Source organism: Neoarius graeffei, chromosome 14 (assembly GCF_027579695.1).
Source record: "Neoarius graeffei isolate fNeoGra1 chromosome 14, fNeoGra1.pri, whole genome shotgun sequence".
Classification (NCBI taxonomy): domain Eukaryota; kingdom Metazoa; phylum Chordata; class Actinopteri; order Siluriformes; family Ariidae; genus Neoarius; species Neoarius graeffei.
The window spans coordinates 65,297,130-65,315,732 of NC_083582.1; the positions used below are offsets into that span (position 1 = coordinate 65,297,130).

Consider the following 18,603-nt stretch of genomic DNA (forward strand, 5'->3'; position numbering starts at 1 on the left):
CAATGAGCACGCACACGCCCAGAGCAGTGGGCAGCTATGCTACAGCACCCAGGGAGCAGCTGGAGGTTAGGTGCCTTTGCTCAAGGGCACATCATACCTGCCCTATGTTAACCTAAATGCATGTCTTTGGACTGTGGGGGAAACCGGAGCACCTGGAGGAAACCCACGCAGACATGGGGAGAACATACAAACTCCACACAGAAAGGCCCCTGTTGGCCACTGGGCTTGAACCCAGAACCTTCTTGCTGTGAGGCAACAGTGCTAACCACTACACCACTATGCAGCCCAAACACTGTATAGTACAGTAACAAAACTACTCAATTACTTTTTAAAAAAGAGAAAAATTAGAAAACAACCACACTGTGGTTTTGCACATTTCATGGTCATGTCATACAACTTCATTCTGTGAACTTTTATTGCACATTTTGGCAGTCTGCACACAGCTTGGTTATTTATTTAACCCACTTCACATATTCTCTTCCTCTCACACATTCATGTCATGACTCTTCCTCAACTTCATCATGTGACCTATTTTTGCACATTCCGGGACATACTGTACAGCTTGGGCTTCAAAACAATTCATGTACATACTCATTAAAGAAGTTATGGAGCCATGGGGGGAAGCCATGAGGCCAATGGTTAGTGAAGCCATGGGTCAATGGTTAGTGAAGCCATAGGGCCATGGGGGGAAGCCGTGGGGCCAATGGTTAGTGAAACCATGGGCCAATGGTTAGTGAAGCCATAGGGCCATGGGGCCAATGGTTAGTGAAGCCATGGGCCAATGGTTAGTGAAGCCATAGGGCCATGGGGGGAAGCCGTGGGGCCAATGGTTAGTGAAGCAGCTTTGGGGCCAAAAGGTTGCTGGTTTGATTCCCTGCACCAGCAGGAATGACCTTAAATACCCTTGAGCAAGGCACCTAACACCAGGTTGCTCTGGGTATGTTGTATCTCTGGAGTGTCTACCAAATGCCTGTAATGTCATGTCCACTTTTCAAATTTGTATAATTTAGATTTTTTTTTATTCTATGTATATAGCTTTTTTTTGTCTTTTGTCTTTTATCTTAACTGTTCAAGCTCCAATCACCAAAGCAAAATCCTTGTACGTGAGAATGTGCTTGGCAGTAAAGGCAAGGCAAGGCAAGGCAAGTTTATTTATATAGCACATTTCATACACAATGGCAGTTCAATGTGCTTTACAGAAGTAAAAACAAAAACAGTAAACAATGGAGAAATAAAATTACATAAAATAATTTTATTTTTATTCTAAAACAATTAATTAAAAGAATTAAAAGAAAATAAGAATTAAACAATAGTAGAAATAAAATAATAAAATAAAGTAGAAATAGGAGGGAAAAAAGGAAACCAGCAGAATAGAATAAAGAATAAAATAGAATAAAGTTAAAATTAAAGTAAATTTAAAACATGCAGAGAAAGTAAAAATTAAAAAAAAAAAAAAAGAAGACAATATTAATTATTTAACAGAAAGCATCTGAAAACAGCTTGGTCTTTAACCTAGATTTAAAACTGCCAACAGCAGGAGTATTTTTAATGTCCTCTGGCAGTTGGTTCCATAGCTGTACTGCATAGTAGCTAAAAGCTGCTTCACCACACTTTGTTTTAACAACTGGTTTTAATAGTAAATTTTTCTGTTTTGATCTGGTAGATCTGATTGGGTTAGGCCGCTGCAACATATCAGAGAGGTAATTGGGCCCTGAACCATTTAGAGATTTGTACACCAGCAGCAATACTTTAAAGTCAATTTTGTAGCTTACTGGAAGCCAGTGAAGGGACCTTAGAATTGGAGTACTGTGCTCTCTTCTTTTAGTTCGTGTGAGAACCCTAATAAACTCGATTCTGATTCTGATTCTCAACAGGTCCTTCATCTTTTCTAGTGTTTTACTGACCTCTACTGGACAAATATGGTATCACAGCGCGGTACATGTCCCGCCCACCAAGCGCGTGTCAAAATTCTCTTCACTCTGATTGGTCACGGTAGCTTTACGTCAGTCACAGCAGCGGTACCAAAATAATGGCGTGGAGTTGAAGCTGAGCGAGCTGATACCGAAATAAGGGCGTTTAAATCTGCGATGATTTTATGTTGCAGCTCTTAGTTATGCTTTAATTTTTTTTAATATATTTATATAAAGGATGTCTCTAAATAACGCTTTACCATGTTGGCAGAGGGTTTGTATCCTTGTTCTAGCTAACCGGAAGTAAACAAATGAATGTAATTTTAGTTGTGTGATAAATTGTCTGTAAGCAAACCTGCATCAGAAGCCTTAATGCAGTTGTAGTATTTTATGTCGTATGGTATAATTTATACTGAATTAAACTTAGTTTATATTTGGATTAATTGGCCATGTTATTGGTTAAACCTGACATTTGTGTTTACTGTCAAAATATAGAAAAACTAAATCACTACAAAGGGTAGTAAGACAATACTGTATGCCAGAAGGACCAGAGAGCCATTTGTGATGTTAAACCACACTCCACTCAATGTATGGTCCAATTACTTGTACACTCTCAATATAGCCTTCTGGCACATCTGGAAGTAATTTAAATGTCTTCTGTTTCCCCCCCAGCTGTTTATGTTCCACTTGGCTCGCATGAGGAAGAAACCCTTCTCGATCAGTACCATGTTTCCCCAGAGCAGCCGTCTACACCGTACACCTCATCACGTCCACTGCAACAGCACTGATCCATGCACTTCCCAGTCCCCAAGTGCTTTAACACGGACTCGTAAAGACACTGCAGATCCAGGTCCTCCACCTCCTCCAACGTGCTGCTGCATGAGTGGCTGCCATAACTGTGTGTGGATTGAGTATGCCGCAGAGCTGCTGAAGTACTACAGTGACGGTGGAGAAAAAGCACTGGCTGCCATAGAAGACAATGTGCATGATGAGAACCTCAAGACGTACCTCAAAATGGAGATCAAGCTATTGAAGCGATTATGATTTTTGTACTATTTATTCCTTGTATGGGCGGCATAGTGGTTAGCACGGTCGCCTCACAGCAAGAAGGTTCTGGGTTTGAACCCAGCGGCCGGTGAGGACCTTTCTGTGTGGAGTTTGTATGTTCTCCCCGTGTCTGTGTGGGTTTCCTCCAGGTGCTCTGGTTCCCCCACAGTCCAAAGACATGCAGTTAGGATAACATAGAGCGGCCTTGGGCTGAGGTGCCCTTGAGCAAGGTACCGAACCCCTGACTGCTCCCCGGGCGCTCTAGTGTGGCTGCCCACTGCTCTGGGCGTGTGTGTGTGCTCATTGCTTCAGATGGGTTAAATGCAGAGGATGAATTTCACTGTGCTTGAAGTGTGCATGTGACAAAGGTTTCTTCTCTTTTGTTAATGTAGTTGTTATGGAGTGAAACGTGGTATGAAATAGGAAAACCAGTTTTGCTTCAGTACCTTTTTTTTTTAAGCATGGGTCAATGTGTAAAAGCTTATGAATGTATAATACCAAAAATGTTATAATATTCTTTAGTTCCAGCTTCAGTTCAGATCTATACCTGAAACATCCATAAGCAAAGGTATAGATGGGCATCATACGTAGTCAACCATGCATTGCAAAAATTGCCCATGTTGTCTATAAACTGACTTTTTAGAAATGAAGAATGTTTTTTTTCTTTGTTTTTATTCATTAAAAGATGTTTAATGTCTTAAAGTAAGGACGGATGTCATTTCTCTTTACTTAGTTGAGCACTTCTTGATATAATATGGATTACTGAAGTTGTGGTGTTGAATAGGGCTATTTACTGTTTGATTTAAAATGCATTAAGAAGACAAGAAATTGCACTAGTTAACTTTTGACGAGGGTGGCACGGTGGTGTAGTGGTTAGTGCTGTCGCCTCACAGCAAGAAGGTCTGGGTTCGAGCCCCGTGGCCGGTGAGGGCCTTTCTGTGCGGAGTTTGCATGTTCTCCCCGTGTCCGCGTGGGTTTCCTCTGGGTGCTCCGGTTTCCCCCACAGTCCAAAGACATGCAGGTTAGGTTAACTGGTGACTCTAAATTGACCGTAGGTGTGAATGTGAGTGTGAATGGTTGTCTGTGTCTATGGCCAAGTTTACATTAGACCGTATCTGTCTCGTTTTCTTCGCGGATGCACTGTCCGTTTACATTAAAACGCCGGGAAACGGGAATCCGCCAGCGTCCACGTATTCAATCCAGATCGTGTCAGCTCCGGTGCTGTGTAAACATTGAGAATACGTGGATACGCTGTGCTGAGCTCTAGCTGGCGTCGTCATTGGACAACGTCACTGTGACATCCACCTTCCTGATTCGCTGGCGTTGGTCATGTGACGCGACTGCTGAAAAACGGCGCGGACTTCCGCCTTGTATCACCTTTCATTAAAGAGTATAAAAGTATGAAAATACTGCAAATACTGATGCAAATACTGCCCATTGTGTAGTTATGATTGTCTTTAGGCTTGCCATCCTTCCACTTGCAAGTGGTAAGTGACGCGCATACCCGATATGCACTGAGAGCACACACACAGCGGCTCAGTCCCGAATTACTGCTCGTGCACTTCACTCGTGCGCTGTGTGAGCTGCGCAGGGCCGGAGTGCGCACCCTCCAGAGGGCACTCGCTGTTCAGGGCGGAGTGATTTGGAGCGCAGGATGCCTGCGGAGCCGAGCGTATCCGTGTATTGGCGTTGCTGTGTGCAGGCGAATTGTGTATTGGTGTTGCTGTGTGCATGTTAATCGTTTTAAAAACGTTAATCTGATGATCCGCTTATACGGTCTAATGTAAACCCCACCTATGTGTCAGCCCTGTGATGACCTGGCGACTTGTCCAGGGTGTACCCCGCCTTTCGCCCATAGTCAGCTGGGATAGGCTCCAGCTTGCCTGCGACCCTGTAGAACAGGATAAAGCGGCTAGAGATGAGATGAGATGAGAACTTTTGACGAGGCACCTGTTAATTGAAAAGCGTTCCAGGTGACGACCTCATGAAGCTGGTTAAGACTGCCAATAGTGTACAAAGTGTCATCAAGGGAAACGGTGGCTACTTTGAAGAATCATAAATATGAAAAATATTTTTGTTTTTTAACACTTTTTTGTTTGTTTACAACATACACTCGCTGGCCACTTTATTAGGAACACCCATCCACCTGCTGTTTTCTGCCGTTCTCTAATCAGCCGATCCTTTGCCAGCAGCACAGTGCATCAAATCATGCAGATACAAATCAAGAGCTTCAGTTAATGTTCACTTCAAACATCAGAATGGGAAAAATTATGATCTGAAAGTGTGACTTTCTTTCACTGTGGTATGGGTGTTGGTTTGAGCCAGATGGACTGGTTTGAGTATTTCAGAAACTGCTGATCTCCTGAGGTTTTCACACACAAGTCTGTAGAGTTTACACAGAATGGTGTGGAAAAACAAAAAACACTGAGTGAGTGACAGTTCTGTGGGTGGAAACGTCTTGTTGATAAGAGAGGTCAGAGGAAAATGGTCAGGGGTGGGTTTCCCAAAAGCCTCTTAATGTTAAAGTGCATATCCTGGACCAAATTCGTTTTTTTTTTTTTTTATATGAAAGAATGTCCCTTTACACACTCATCCAGAAGGGTAATTTTGCACAAGGCCATCTGTCTACAGCAGAAAAAAATAAAAGAACAAAACGCATCTGGGAAAATCCCAAGGGAGTCTGGAGCCAGATCCGTGACGTCACCTGCGGAAGCGCCAGCAGGCTGCGAGAGCTTGCACAGTTTCAGTGCACAGCCTGTCTAGACCAAGTTTAGCAGCTAGCGATTTTGCATTGAAATATGGAGCGCAATGTTACTTCACCTTTGGATGAAGAATGTAATGTTGCTACACCCTCCTACGATACATCTGTTAACCATTTTAATAATTACGTGATAACGTTGAAGAAATTTGCAGAAAACCACCAGGTCGTTTTCTCATAAACAAACCAGCGCTGACGTAGGATTCAGAAGGAGGCGTCCCGCACGCGACGTCACGAAAATCAATGTTTGCCAGGAAATCCAAATGCCAAGTTTTTTCAGAGGCGGACCAATTCGCCTCAAATGGCTTGATTTCAACTGAATTTTTCTGGTATTGCGCAAGGTAAAAAAAATTGCACAAAATGCAAGCTGTGACAGATATTTGGCCAAAGTTTAACATAAAATAGAATTACATTGATCTTGCTCCTGAATTTACCCGTGATATGCCTTTTAAGAGCATCTTAACTAGGAGAGAGTGTTCATTGTGCTGCTCACGCTACCATTTAACGATGATCTTTGTGCTGCGATGCTTTTGGGAAACTCGGGTCAGATTGGTTCAAGCTGCCAGGAAGGATGTAATAACTCATATAATCACTCTTTACAACCGTGGTGAGCAGAAAAGCATCTCAGCACACAACAGCAGAACAACACATTGGGTTCCACTCCTGCCAGACAATAACAGGAATCTTAGAATCAAGAACAAGTTGCTATTAAAGTGGCCAGTGAGTGTAATTCCATATATATTCGATATGTTATTTCATAGTTTTGATGTCTTCAGTATTGTTCTACAATGTAGAAATAGTCACAATACAGAAAAACCTATGAAGGAGTAAGGCGTGTCCAAACTTTTGACTGGTACTGTACTGTACATGTGACTAATCTTTACCACTGATATTTGGAACAATGCAGCTCCTGTCTGTTATCTGACACAAGGCCTTTCCGTTCATGTTCCGGTGCAAGAAGAATCAACTGCTTCACACATAATTTGTTTACCAAATGTAATACATCATTGGAATACTTCCACATGCGTCAATATGAAAAGGAAATTAATATTGTTTATGTGATTCAAGACAGCTTTTAGGAGAATGAGAGTGAAGTTTCAATGACATGCAAGTACAAATGGTTAGAATAAATGTTATTATTCTGTCTGCATTCACTGGATATGAGCAATCGTACGCTCTGATTGGCTACTCTACTACCAGGATATCAGGTCATATACGGTGAGTAGAGAAAAACAAAATGGCAGAGCACATCAAGTCAGATGTATCACTTTGTTATCAAGTTTTTGTTTTTTTTTTTAATCAGAAATAGCTAAATAAAAGAATATCTCCTGTTCCACACTCATACGTGTCAACCTTTGGTCAATCAAACCTGTATAACCAACCTCCAAAATCCTTATTTCCCTTATAAAATCCTTATAAGATGCAAATTAAAATAATTTACCTAAAATTTGAATGATAATTAACAATGATATAGCCCAGTTACTTTTTATTCAATATTAATAACAATAAACCTTCAGAATGAATACAAAGCTCCAATGTTCAACAAAAACAAAAAGTGTCAATCTAATGTTCTGAATTCTACTCCATGACAGCTTTTTTAGCGCTCTGCACCAATACCTCACTAGGCTGCATGTCACAGCAAGTGTCTAGCTGTGTTGATCTTACACTGCAGTAGGCCAGGTCAGTGTGTCTGCATTCAGGTTCTTTCTGCTCTCTGTGTGTATCTTCCTGACTTGAGAGAAAACTCTCTCACAGTCAGCATTACTGTGGGTTAAACAGAGCACTGCCTAACTTGAACTAAAACGCCCACTACCTTGTGTTTTCTGTCTTTTCCAGTTGTTGGCATATCAGTTTTTGAGTGCGCAAATACTGTCATCAGTGGCTGATTTTGCCTTTGGCTTGCATTCCGCTGATGTAGTTTCGATTTGAAATGTTCTTTCACATCACACACTCCCAATGCTGCAACTTTGATGTCACACGCACGCAGTGTGCGTATTCTTCGTTTTTGGAGGCTGCCGGTTGGATTATGCCATTGAAAAGGTCCTTCCGTTCAGGCAGAAACCTACCGCTGTATTGTGTTTTGAATTTCTTTGCCGGAGTGCCCATTCAGAATATTTTCAGTCGCTACTGAAAGTCGCTCAGGTGGAAATACGCTTTTCAGACAAAATGTTACTTCCCGGTTGGTGGGATTCTCATAATGCGGTGTGCACATGATCAAAAGTGGAACGAAGTCTCGCTACCACAAGATAACGCGCGATTTCATAAGACTCTTTACTGGCTGTCTGTGCTTTCTGTGGTGTACAGTACGTTTGTAAATGTTATGCGCTCTTTTATCATCGTGGGAATTGATTATAGCTCTAAATAAATATTGAAGTTTTTTTTAAAGAATCCGTATAACTTTATTTGTACGCCCATATACTACGTTTATGGAATAAAATCCGTATAAAATACGGACATTTCGTATAGGTTGACATGTATGCACACTCCAGCCCAGTCGGTGGTGGAAATGCACCTTTAAGTTGGTTTGCCAACTGCCAAAAACAGAAGAAAATGGCAGAGCATGTTACTGAACCAACTGAGGATGAAATAAAAACTCTATCAGCACATATACAACTCAATTTCATGGAATAACTGTTAATTATTCTAGCCACATTCACAGGATATGAGAAATCGCGTGCTCCGATTGGTGACTCTACAACTAGGATATCAGCTCATATACTGTGAGTAGAGAAAAACAAAATGGCAGCACGTGTTGCTGAACCAACCGAGGACGAAATAAAATCTCTACTTGAAACCAAACCCCCCAAAAATACAAAAAAAGCAACAAAATATGGAATAAAAGTATTTGACGGTAAGAACGTATCTTCTTTTATTTTTCAAGAATTACTATTATAGCATTTTCAATAAATTGCTACCATTTCGCTGGTTTGTTAACATTCTAAGCGGAAATGATTTTGTCGGACGTTTTGTATAAAGTTTTTCTCATCTCATCTCATTATCTCTAGCCGCTTTATCCTGTTCTACAGGGTCGCAGGCAAGCTGGAGCCTATCCCAGCTGACTACGGGCGAAAGGCGGGGTACACCCTGGACAAGTCGCCAGGTCATCACAGGGCTGACACATAGACACAGACAACCATTCACACTCACATTCACACCTACGGTCAATTTAGAGTCACCAGTTAACCTAACCTGCATGTCTTTGGACTGTGGGGGAAACCGGAGCACCCGGAGGAAACCCACGCGGACACGGGGAGAACATGCAAACTCCGCACAGAAAGGCCCTCGCCGGCCCCGGGGCTCGAACCCAGACCTTCTTGCTGTGAGGCGACAGCGTTAACCACTACACCACCGTGCCGCCCTAGTACAAATTGTCATTTAAAAAAAAAAATAAACCTTTGCAAATGAACTGACAGCACGTTTCATTCATATCATCTAGTTTCTAAAAAAGAAAAAAAAACAGCAACAATCATTAAAAAACTGATTAGAATAAAATCTGTTCTTTGAACTGCAGTGAAAAAGTATATCAATAACTTAATTATGTGACTCTTGGACTTCACAGTAGTAGGGCGTGAAACTTAATGCAATCACAACATTGACGGTTTATCACTGAAAATTATTTCATCAGTTATATTGAGAGACACCCCCCACCCCACACACACACAGCAAATTCATCTAGAACACGGATATGAGATCAGAGGTGGGTAGGTAGGTGTCCGTTTCCTAATCTGCTGAGGGGTCAGAGGATAAAAATGCCCCAGCAGTATTGTCTTCCTGAGAAAGCCCAGTGTAAACACCCACTCCTCCAGCAGAGACGGAGACACACACGAGTGCTGCTGCACAGATACAGACTGGCACTCAGCTGCAGTGGTGAGTAGAGCTTTAGAACCTTGTGGAACTTGGAATCCTTCATACGTTTCAAATTCTGCAAATTATGAACTTATAAACAGACGTTTTCCACTCATGAAACTCTAAGTGGAGTAATAAATAGATTTCTAGAAATCAGTGGATTATGGAATGCTGACTAAAGTTCAGGAACATGCTCAAATGCAGGATAATAAGATTTGGAAACTTGTGTTATTCTATGTGGCAAAGTTGGAGAAAAAACAAAACCAACAACAACTTTGTTCTTGGAATGGAATTATATTTCAGTTGAATTGTATTGGTGGAGCATCTGGTAGTGCTGATGCATCACGGCTCCAACAGTTCCCGATTCAACCCTGAGCTGGGGTTAGTGTCTTATTTATTTGTTTGTTTGTTTGTTTGTTTGTTTGTTAGGGACAATACACATTCATGAACAATAGTATAAAATACATAACGTACTATACTGTATATATGCCAGAATTAGCATAATTGCTAATTTTCATCCGTAGTCTCTAGGCAGGTGACATAAAACAGAATGGGATACAAATACACATATAACACTACATTAATTAGGGACAAATAGAGCATACAGAACCAACAAAATCAAACACAATACACGATTACGCAATACACAACATGGATATCCCTTACAAAAAAGAAATTTATTCAAGTGCGCTTCTAGTATACTTCTTTTAAACTAAAAATAAGAGAGTATGCTTTCAGTTTACTTTTTATTCACTTATCAGAGATCTACGTAATAAAGTTATACATAAGTATACAGTACTTGGCTTATACTGAAAAGTATATCGAAAAGTCTAAGTGTATTAAGCTTATACTTCAACTTTTGATCAAGATATACTTAACAAAAGTGTAATAAAGTATTAAAATATTTGTGCCTTATGATTAAGTGTACTCGCCCTGTAGTAAATTTTGATTTTTAAAGAAAATGAATATGTTCTTAATCCTGAGGATCTGTTATTATTTTGTGAATTCTTACCTTTATGACTTCATTGTAACTTAAGGTACAAAACACTTAAGTCATCTACTGGTAGTGTGCATGAGGTAAGGGTTCGGGCTAGAAAACTAATAGTGTACCTAGAAGGGTAATTGCAGTATACTTCAAAACTAAAAAGTGGACTAAATGTATATAACCAGTAACTAATAGTATATTTCCAATATGCTATAAAGTATACTTTTATAAACTAAAAAGTGGACTAGAAGTGTGTAATGAGTAAACCAATAGTATATTTCCAGTTTACTACAAAGTATACCTTAGTAAACTAAAAAGTGGACTAGAAGTAAAACAAGTAAACTCATAGAATATTTCCAGTATACTATGAAGTATGCTTTTGTAAACTAAAGAGTGGACTACAAGTATAGAACTAGTAAACTATTAGTATATAAGTTTACTTGTGGTATACTTGCAGTACAAAATAGAAAATACGAGTTGTATACTCAGAGTTTACTTCTCTTAGACTTAAAGTATACTTTTTATAAACTAAAAGTGGGCCAATTTTGTTCCAAGAAGTATTAGATTAGTTTACTTACAAGTATACTGTAAGTACATTGATATCAGTATACTTGGTACACAAAAGTATACTTAAGGAAATATACTTTAACTTTACTTAAGTATACTGAATAAAATTAATTTGAAGTATACTTCTTTTTCATAAGGGTAGAGACAAGGACAACAGTAAGGTACACTCGAGACAAATCCTGTCTCAAACAGAAAAACTTAGATAGATAGATAGATAGATAGATAGATAGATAGATAGATAGATAGATAGATAGATAGATAGATAGATAGATAGATAGATAGATAGATAGATAGATAGATAGATAGATAGAACACAGTTAGAAATGGTTGCAGTTCTGATTTTCCATGAGCCATAGTTTAAGATGAGTCTTGAACTGGTGATATATAGGATACACCCTTATTATAATTGCTAAACAGTTCCAAAATTTGTTACCCTTTGTGTGGAGTTTGGTATGTTCTCATCATATCCATGTGAGATTCCTCTGGTTTCTCTAGTTTATTCCCACTTCCCAAAAACTCCTGTTTGGGGAACTGGTAGGAAGTTTATCCTACCAGTAGGTGTGAATGAGTGTGTGTGCATGGATGGACATCACATCCAGTTTGTTTTCCCGTTTCGTGCCCAGTGTTCCCAGTTTTACACGGAACAGAATAAAGTAACTAGTGAAGATGAATGAATGACACATACTGAAGTCTGAGAAATGTGCAGGATTATAAAGCGAATTTCTCTCAACAAGTAATTTGTCTAGTGATTATTCAGTACATTTAATTGGATTTGTTTATGCAATAAATTCAAGTTCTAGAGTTGGTGGTTTTTGAAATTCAATCATCGCCCCCTTCCCCCACTAATTATATTCCATTTAAAAAAAAAACAGCTTCAATAAAGCATCATCATTGCAAGTCTGTCTCCGACATATCAATACTTATAATACACATTATCTCATCTCATCTCATTATCTCTAGCCGCTTTATCCTTCTACAGGGTCGCAGGCAAGCTGGAGCCTATCCCAGCTGACTACGGGCGAAAGGCGGGGTACACCCTGGACAAGTCGCCAGGTCATCACAGGGCTGACACATAGACACAGACAACCATTCACACTCACATCCACACCTACGCTCAATTTAGAGTCACCAGTTAACCTAACCTGCATGTCTTTGGACTGAATACACATTATCATTTTTCCTATATAATATCAATACTTTGAAATCAAAATAGCTCACACCATGGCAGGATAGTGATTAATATCCTGTGTGCTCTAATGTGTAGAGCCATAGCAGAGTCAGTCTGTGTATGTGTTCATCACTGAAGATCAGCTCAGGTCATTTCATTTGACTCAGCTCTTTTCTGAGCGCTTAGTACGTCCATGATTGTCCCTTTGTGTAATAAGATTAGTCCATGTCATGATCAGTAGCACCGGGAATCTTATTAACTTGAGCCCAGGATTAGATAATTTGGGTCACCCCTGGGTTTTACTCCTGTCTCGAGCTCCTCCACAGGATCCTGGACCTCATGGGGCATTCAACTCTAGATTTATTTGTCTATAGACACATATCATTCATCAGTAATAGGATTATGGATCCAATCCAGGACAGTGTATACGGGTACGTATATCATGTACAGGAAGAATTAAAGCACTGTGTCCTTATGTTTATTGACACAAATTTCAGGATTGTGCTAATGATATGTGGAAATGATATGTGGTAAATATGATGAAATGAATAATCAAATGTTATATTAATATGATAACCAGCAACTTGTGCTCTCTCTCTCTCTCTCTCTCTCTCTCCATCAGGGAGAGAGAATACACAGGGTGTCGAACACGAAACAACCACTAACTATCAGAAGTTTCATCAAAACAGCCAACAGCTATGAATCTTGAGCCCCCTAAAACAGAATTTAAGTCGGCCACACGGGTGACCGGAGGCCCAGCCACGCCACGCAAAGGCCCACCCAAATTTAAACAGAGGCAGACTCGCCAGTTTAAGAGCAAACCGCCAAAGAAAGGCATCCAGGGGTAAGTCTGATCGAAAATGTTTTTCCATTTTATTATTTTTTCCTTGCTTTTATGATACATTTATATTTATTCTATCCACATTCACTGGATATGCGCAATCGTGCGCTCTGATTGGCTACTCTACTACTAGGCTATCAGCTCATATACCGTAAGTAGAGAAAAACAAAATGGCGGTGCATGTTGCTGAACCAACCGAGGACGAAATAAAAACTCTACTTGATAACAATTCCCCCCCAAAAAATAAGCAACAAAATATGGAATGAAAGTATTTGATGGTAAGAACGTATCTTCTTTTATTTTTCAAGAATCATTATTATTATAGCATTTTTCACAAATCGCTACGGTCATTTCGCCGGTTTGTTAACATTCTAAGCGGAAATTATTTTGTCGGACGTTTTGTATAAAGTTTTTATTTATCGAATTTGCAAAAAATAAAAATGCTCTGTTTCTCAAAATACAGTGAATGTGGATAGAATAAAACAGTTATTCCACTCAATCTCGTCGTACATGGCTTATAGCCGACTCGGTGCTGCGTGCCTCATCAGCTATCAGCTCATGTACGACTTGATTTCATGGAATAACTATTCAATATTTTATTATAATTTACATATTCATTAATGTATTTATTATAGTACATTTTTGTTGTCTCGGTGTGGAATAATTCCAAGTTGCCTAATTTTATGTGAAATAACATCATGCACTGCAGCACATCATATACTTATCATATTAATCAATAACTCTTTGTTGACTCTCAGATTTGGAGACGATATCCCTGGTATGGAAGGTTTAGGCACTGGTAAGTGCAATCTTTTCTTTTTTTTTTTTGTTGAAATCACCTTCTCACGTGTCTTTTAACATCATCAGCGTCATCATCCGTTTAATCCTGGCTGCTCTCATTTTAAGTCCTTGCACATGAATTACATTTTATCGCAGACAGGCTGTTCACACTGGTCATGACTCATTATAAATACAGATTAAAAAGGCTCGAGTGTAGCTCTCCTGGCAAGCTGCTTAAGATAACCAGGAGGACACTGAAAGGCTTTCCAGCAGGCATCTTAAAAGGATGGTGCAGATTTAGTCCAAGGCAGATCTTAATTCTATGCATATTTCCATAAATTTGGTTTATATTGCTATAAATGAGATTCAAATAGATTTGCGGTTACAGTATATTATAAAATCCAAAGAGCTGTTCTGGGACAACGGGACATCCAAGGCTAATTAGAGAACAGAACGTCACTTATACTGTGTCCATGATGCGAAATGTTGTATTATTGTGACCTTGTGTGTCCTTACCCACAGACATCACAGTCATCTGCCCTTGGGAGGCCTTCAGCCACTTGGAGCTGCACGAGCTGGCTCAATACGGCATCATCTGAGTCCACTATCTTCCCACCATCCTCTTCTCTTTCCCCTTCTGTTCTGCCTCTGCCCTGGCCATGGGCTCCAATGGGTCCATTTGCACGCACACCTCATCATAGAACAAGAAAAAAAAAAAAAGAAAAATTAGGGGGAAAAAAAACTTTACCTAACTGTCCACCTCATGGTTTCTTTCTTTTCTGCTCATAAATGAACTCAGATCAACATACATGTCTGTGTTTGACTTATTGTCTGTTAGATCGCACTCTGTTTTTACTATTTCATTTTCCATTTGATCCCTTCTTTCATTTCTCTATCCTCCTTTCTTTTGGAACAGAACTTCAAACTTAAGCAAGCAAGACAGCCTCAAAGTGAGTATAAACATCACGCCCGTGAAATGCTCGGCTTCTCATTTCACGTGTCCCAGCCACTCTTTGGACATCTTGGTGGTTTATCTTTTTTTTTTTTTTTAAAAAAGCTCATACTCTTGTAGACATGGAACACCAGCTGACTGACAAATAATAAATTTGACAACTCATCTCATCTCATTATCTGTAGCCACTTTATCCTGTTCTACAGGGTCGCAGGCAAGCTGGAGCCTATCCCAGCTGACTACGGGCGAAAGGCGGGGTACACCCTGGACAAGTCGCCAGGTCATCACAGGGCTGACACATAGACACAGACAACCATTCACACTCACATTCACACCTACGGTCAATTTAGAGTCACCAGTTAACCTAACCTGCATGTCTTTGGACTGTGGGGGAAACCGGAGCACCCGGAGGAAACCCACGCGGACACGGGGAGAACATGCAAACTCTGCACAGAAAGGCCCTCACTGGCCACGGGGCTCGAACCTGGACCTTCTTGCTGTGAGGCGACAGCGCTAACCACTACACCACCGTGCTGCCCCTAAATTTGACAACTTGTATTTAAAAAAAAATAATCCATTATTCTAAATCACTTATCCTGTGCAGGGTCACGCTGGAGCCTATCCCAGCTGATTATGGGCGAGAGGTGGGGCACACCCTGGACAAGTCACAAGATCATCACAGGGCTGACACATAGAAACAAACAACCATTCACGGTCAATTTAGAGTCACCAGTTAACCTAACCTGCATGTCTTTGGACTGTGGGGGAAACCGGAGCACCCGGAGGAAACCCACGCGGACACGGGGAGAACATGCAAACTCCACACAGAAAGGCCTTCATCGGCCACTGGGCTCGAACCCAGAACCTCCTTGCTATGAGGCGACAGTGCTAATCACTACATCACCCCCTACTTGACTCATCCTTCTTTATTATTAATCTTGTCATACATACTTCTGCACTCAAGGTTCAAAACATGGTCATTTGTAAGGTTAGGACGTCTCAGAAAAGCAAATCGTCACTTTCTTGGCTGTCTTGCAATCTTCGTATCACCTAATGTTTCCCCAGCTTGGTTATTAAAGCAGCGTTAAAGAAAATAAAGCGGCCCACTTCAATACACTGCATTATGAGTAAACGGTTTGATTAAAGTTGAGTGCAGGGTTCAGGCGATGATGACTGGGAAGGTGTTAAATCGTTCTATTTTGTGTCTTATTTATTAACAGCATGCTTCATTTTTCATTGTTCATTTTCTTTCATACTCATTATGGCATCATTCATGTTTCTACCTGCTGTGTTTCCATTTCAAACCCATCGCAGAATTTTAACTCCATTTCATTCTTATTGTACATCCTGTAAAGTGAACTGCACATTCCTTTCATAGGTTTCCGTGTTTATTATACAGTATTTTATCTACTGGATGCTGCATTGTGCCGTGCATGGTGTGTTGTGTGCTGAATAGTCTCATTTGAAATATTCAGCTTAATTTCTTCATTTATTTACTGCAGCTTGTTGCTTATCCTCCACACAAACCCTCACAGTCCCTTGACAGTGAACGGACTTGATATGCATTGCATAATCTCACACATTTATATCAACTCTCACCCAGTTTCATCCTAAAATCTCCGTACTTGGATGATATGAAGATTGTTAAGGAGGTTTTGCAGCATTTTACTCCCAGGATTTGTTGGTATTTTTACTCAAGAGATGAAAAATGCATTAAAAAAAAATGCATTTCACAATTTACTCAACACCAGGACTGTCTGTAATCAGTGACTGCAGTAACAATGTTTCTTCTCTACAGGATGAGATCAAAATAAAGTTAATAAAAAGCGTAAAATTATTTATTCGTTGTCACGAGTCCAGTTCTGCCTGATGTTAATACACATGATACACATTATGATGTTAATACATTTCCATTTGTCTCATTTTTTTCCCCGACAAAATTTGCTCTAAATAGATTCATTACGTTTATGAGATATCTCATCTCATTCTCATTATCTGTAGCCGCTTTATCCTGTTCTACAGGGTTGCAGGCAAGCTGGAGCCTATCCCAGCTGTGCACATAGACAACCATTCACACTCACATTCACACCTACGGTCAATTTAGAGTCACCAGTTAACCTAACCTGCATGTCTTTGGACTGTGGGGGAAACTGGAGCACCCGGAGGAAACCCACGCGGACACGGGGAGAACATGCAAACTCCACACAGAAAGGCCCTCGCCGGCCCCGGGGCTCGAACCCAGGACCTTCTTGCTGTGAGGCGACAGCACTAACCACTACACCACCGTGCCACCCTGATTTATTATTATATAAGAAATTAAAGTTAATTATTATAATAGGTTTCTGATAAAAATTGTTTTTGTCCAAGCATCATGAAGAACAACAACTTTATTCATCACACGCTTGTGAAATTCCTCTCTGCATTTAACCCAGCTGAAGCAGTGAACACACACACGTGAGCAATGAGTACACACACATACCCAGAGCAGTGGGCAGCCATACTAACAGCGCCTGGGGAGCAGTTAGGAACCTCGCTCAAGAGCCCAAGGCCGTCCCATATTAACCTAACCGCATGTCTTTGAACTGTGGAGGAAACCGGAGCACCCGGAGGAAACCCACGCAGACAACATGCAAACTCCACACAGAAGGGCCCCCGCCAGCCGCTGGGCTCAAACCCAGAACCTTCTTGCTGTGAGGCGACTGTGCTAACCACTACACCACCATGCCACCATGTGCAATTTAACAGAATCATGTGCTGTTAAATCAGTGTTATCACGCTGAAGGCTTGGAAATATTGGTGGGTCCATTGTATGAATGATGAGAGATGTACTGACCAGTCGAAAATATTGGCGGAAATCTGGCAAAGTCTGATGAGAAATATCAGCCAATGAGATTACTGATTGATATCAAAATAGGCGTGAACTATGATGCTTTAGAACTGTATAAACCAGGGGCGTAGCTGGGGTGGGGGTCCTGGGGTGCCCGTGACACCCCCCCCCCTTGTCGGACCATACATTTTTTCAATAGCCGCATAAGAATATTAGAAAAGCGCCCACTGTAGTTTTTCTAACATTTTTTTTAGACGAGGTTATCACCTCAGCCTCATTAGGGTTTCTATAACCTTGTATGGACTTCCTGTGCTTTGGGCACGAAAACCCAGTTCTGCGCAAGCACAACACGATCGCACTAGAAAGCATGTTCAAGCTGCTAGTGTAGCTGCAGTCTTTTTAGTTGCGAATTACGAGTATTTCCTCTTGTGTTAATAATTCGCCATGTCAAAACAAGCGAAACTTTCCTCCTTCTTTCGATGTGAAGAGAGGTAAGCAACTTATTATATATTTTTTTCCATCAAAGTTGCATTTTGTGGCTTCGAAGCTAAGTTTTAGCGTGCCGTTTCTAGAGCACAACATCAAGAAAACATGGAAGAAACAGCAATAATGGAAGAGCCGGTTTCTCATCTCATCTCATTATCTGTAGCCACTTTATCCTGTTCTACAGGGTCGCAGGCAAGCTGGAGCCTATCCCAGCTGACTACGGGCGAAAGGCGGGGTACACCCTGGACAAGTCGCCAGGTCATCACAGGGCTGACACATAGACACAGACAACCATTCACACTCACATTCACACCTACGGTCAATTTAGAGTCACCAATTAACCTAACCTGCATGTCTTTGGACTGTGTGGGAAACTGGAGCACCCGGAGGAAACCCACGTGGACACGGGGAGAACATGCAAACTCCGCACAGAAAG

At 40.8% G+C, this 18,603-nt stretch overlaps 2 protein-coding genes across 4 annotated transcripts; both read left to right on the top strand.

Annotated features, from left to right (window-relative positions):
• The first annotated feature begins 2,017 nt into the window (after positions 1 to 2,017).
• oxld1 (oxidoreductase-like domain containing 1) lies at positions 2,018 to 3,663 on the top strand. The gene is made up of 2 exons (XM_060939042.1): positions 2,018 to 2,184; positions 2,583 to 3,663. Exons 1-2 carry the CDS (start codon positions 2,149 to 2,151, stop codon positions 2,952 to 2,954), a joined length of 408 nt encoding a protein of 135 aa, XP_060795025.1. The 5' UTR covers positions 2,018 to 2,148; the 3' UTR covers positions 2,955 to 3,663.
• A 3,183-nt stretch (positions 3,664 to 6,846) lies between these two features.
• On the top strand, positions 6,847 to 14,501 carry pde6gb (phosphodiesterase 6G, cGMP-specific, rod, gamma, paralog b). Of its 3 annotated transcripts, none has more exons than XM_060939045.1 (4): positions 6,847 to 6,933; positions 12,904 to 13,125; positions 13,881 to 13,921; positions 14,425 to 14,501. In XM_060939045.1, exons 2-4 carry the CDS (start codon positions 12,980 to 12,982, stop codon positions 14,499 to 14,501), a joined length of 264 nt encoding a protein of 87 aa, XP_060795028.1. In that variant the 5' UTR covers positions 6,847 to 6,933; positions 12,904 to 12,979. The 3 variants fall into 3 exon arrangements, with proteins under 3 accessions (XP_060795028.1, XP_060795026.1, XP_060795027.1); XM_060939043.1 differs by lacking the exon at positions 6,847 to 6,933 and adding an exon at positions 9,504 to 9,582; XM_060939044.1 differs by lacking the exon at positions 6,847 to 6,933 and adding an exon at positions 9,864 to 9,942.
• The last annotated feature ends 4,102 nt before the right edge of the window (positions 14,502 to 18,603 follow it).

What these genes read in the sequence shown, in the direction of transcription:
- oxld1 (XM_060939042.1), top strand. Translation starts at nt 2,149, where the DNA reads ATGTCTCTAAATAACGCTTTACCATGTTGGCAGAGG. An exon ending in CTTTACCATGTTGGCAGAGG is followed by an intron (nt 2,185 to 2,582) that starts GTTTGTATCCTT and finishes TTTCCCCCCCAG; the next exon opens with CTGTTTATGTTCCACTTGGC.
- pde6gb (XM_060939045.1), top strand. Translation starts at nt 12,980, where the DNA reads ATGAATCTTGAGCCCCCTAAAACAGAATTTAAGTCGGCCACACGGGTG. An exon ending in CCAAAGAAAGGCATCCAGGG is followed by an intron (nt 13,126 to 13,880) that starts GTAAGTCTGATC and finishes GTTGACTCTCAG; the next exon opens with ATTTGGAGACGATATCCCTG. An exon ending in TATGGAAGGTTTAGGCACTG is followed by an intron (nt 13,922 to 14,424) that starts GTAAGTGCAATC and finishes CCTTACCCACAG; the next exon opens with ACATCACAGTCATCTGCCCT.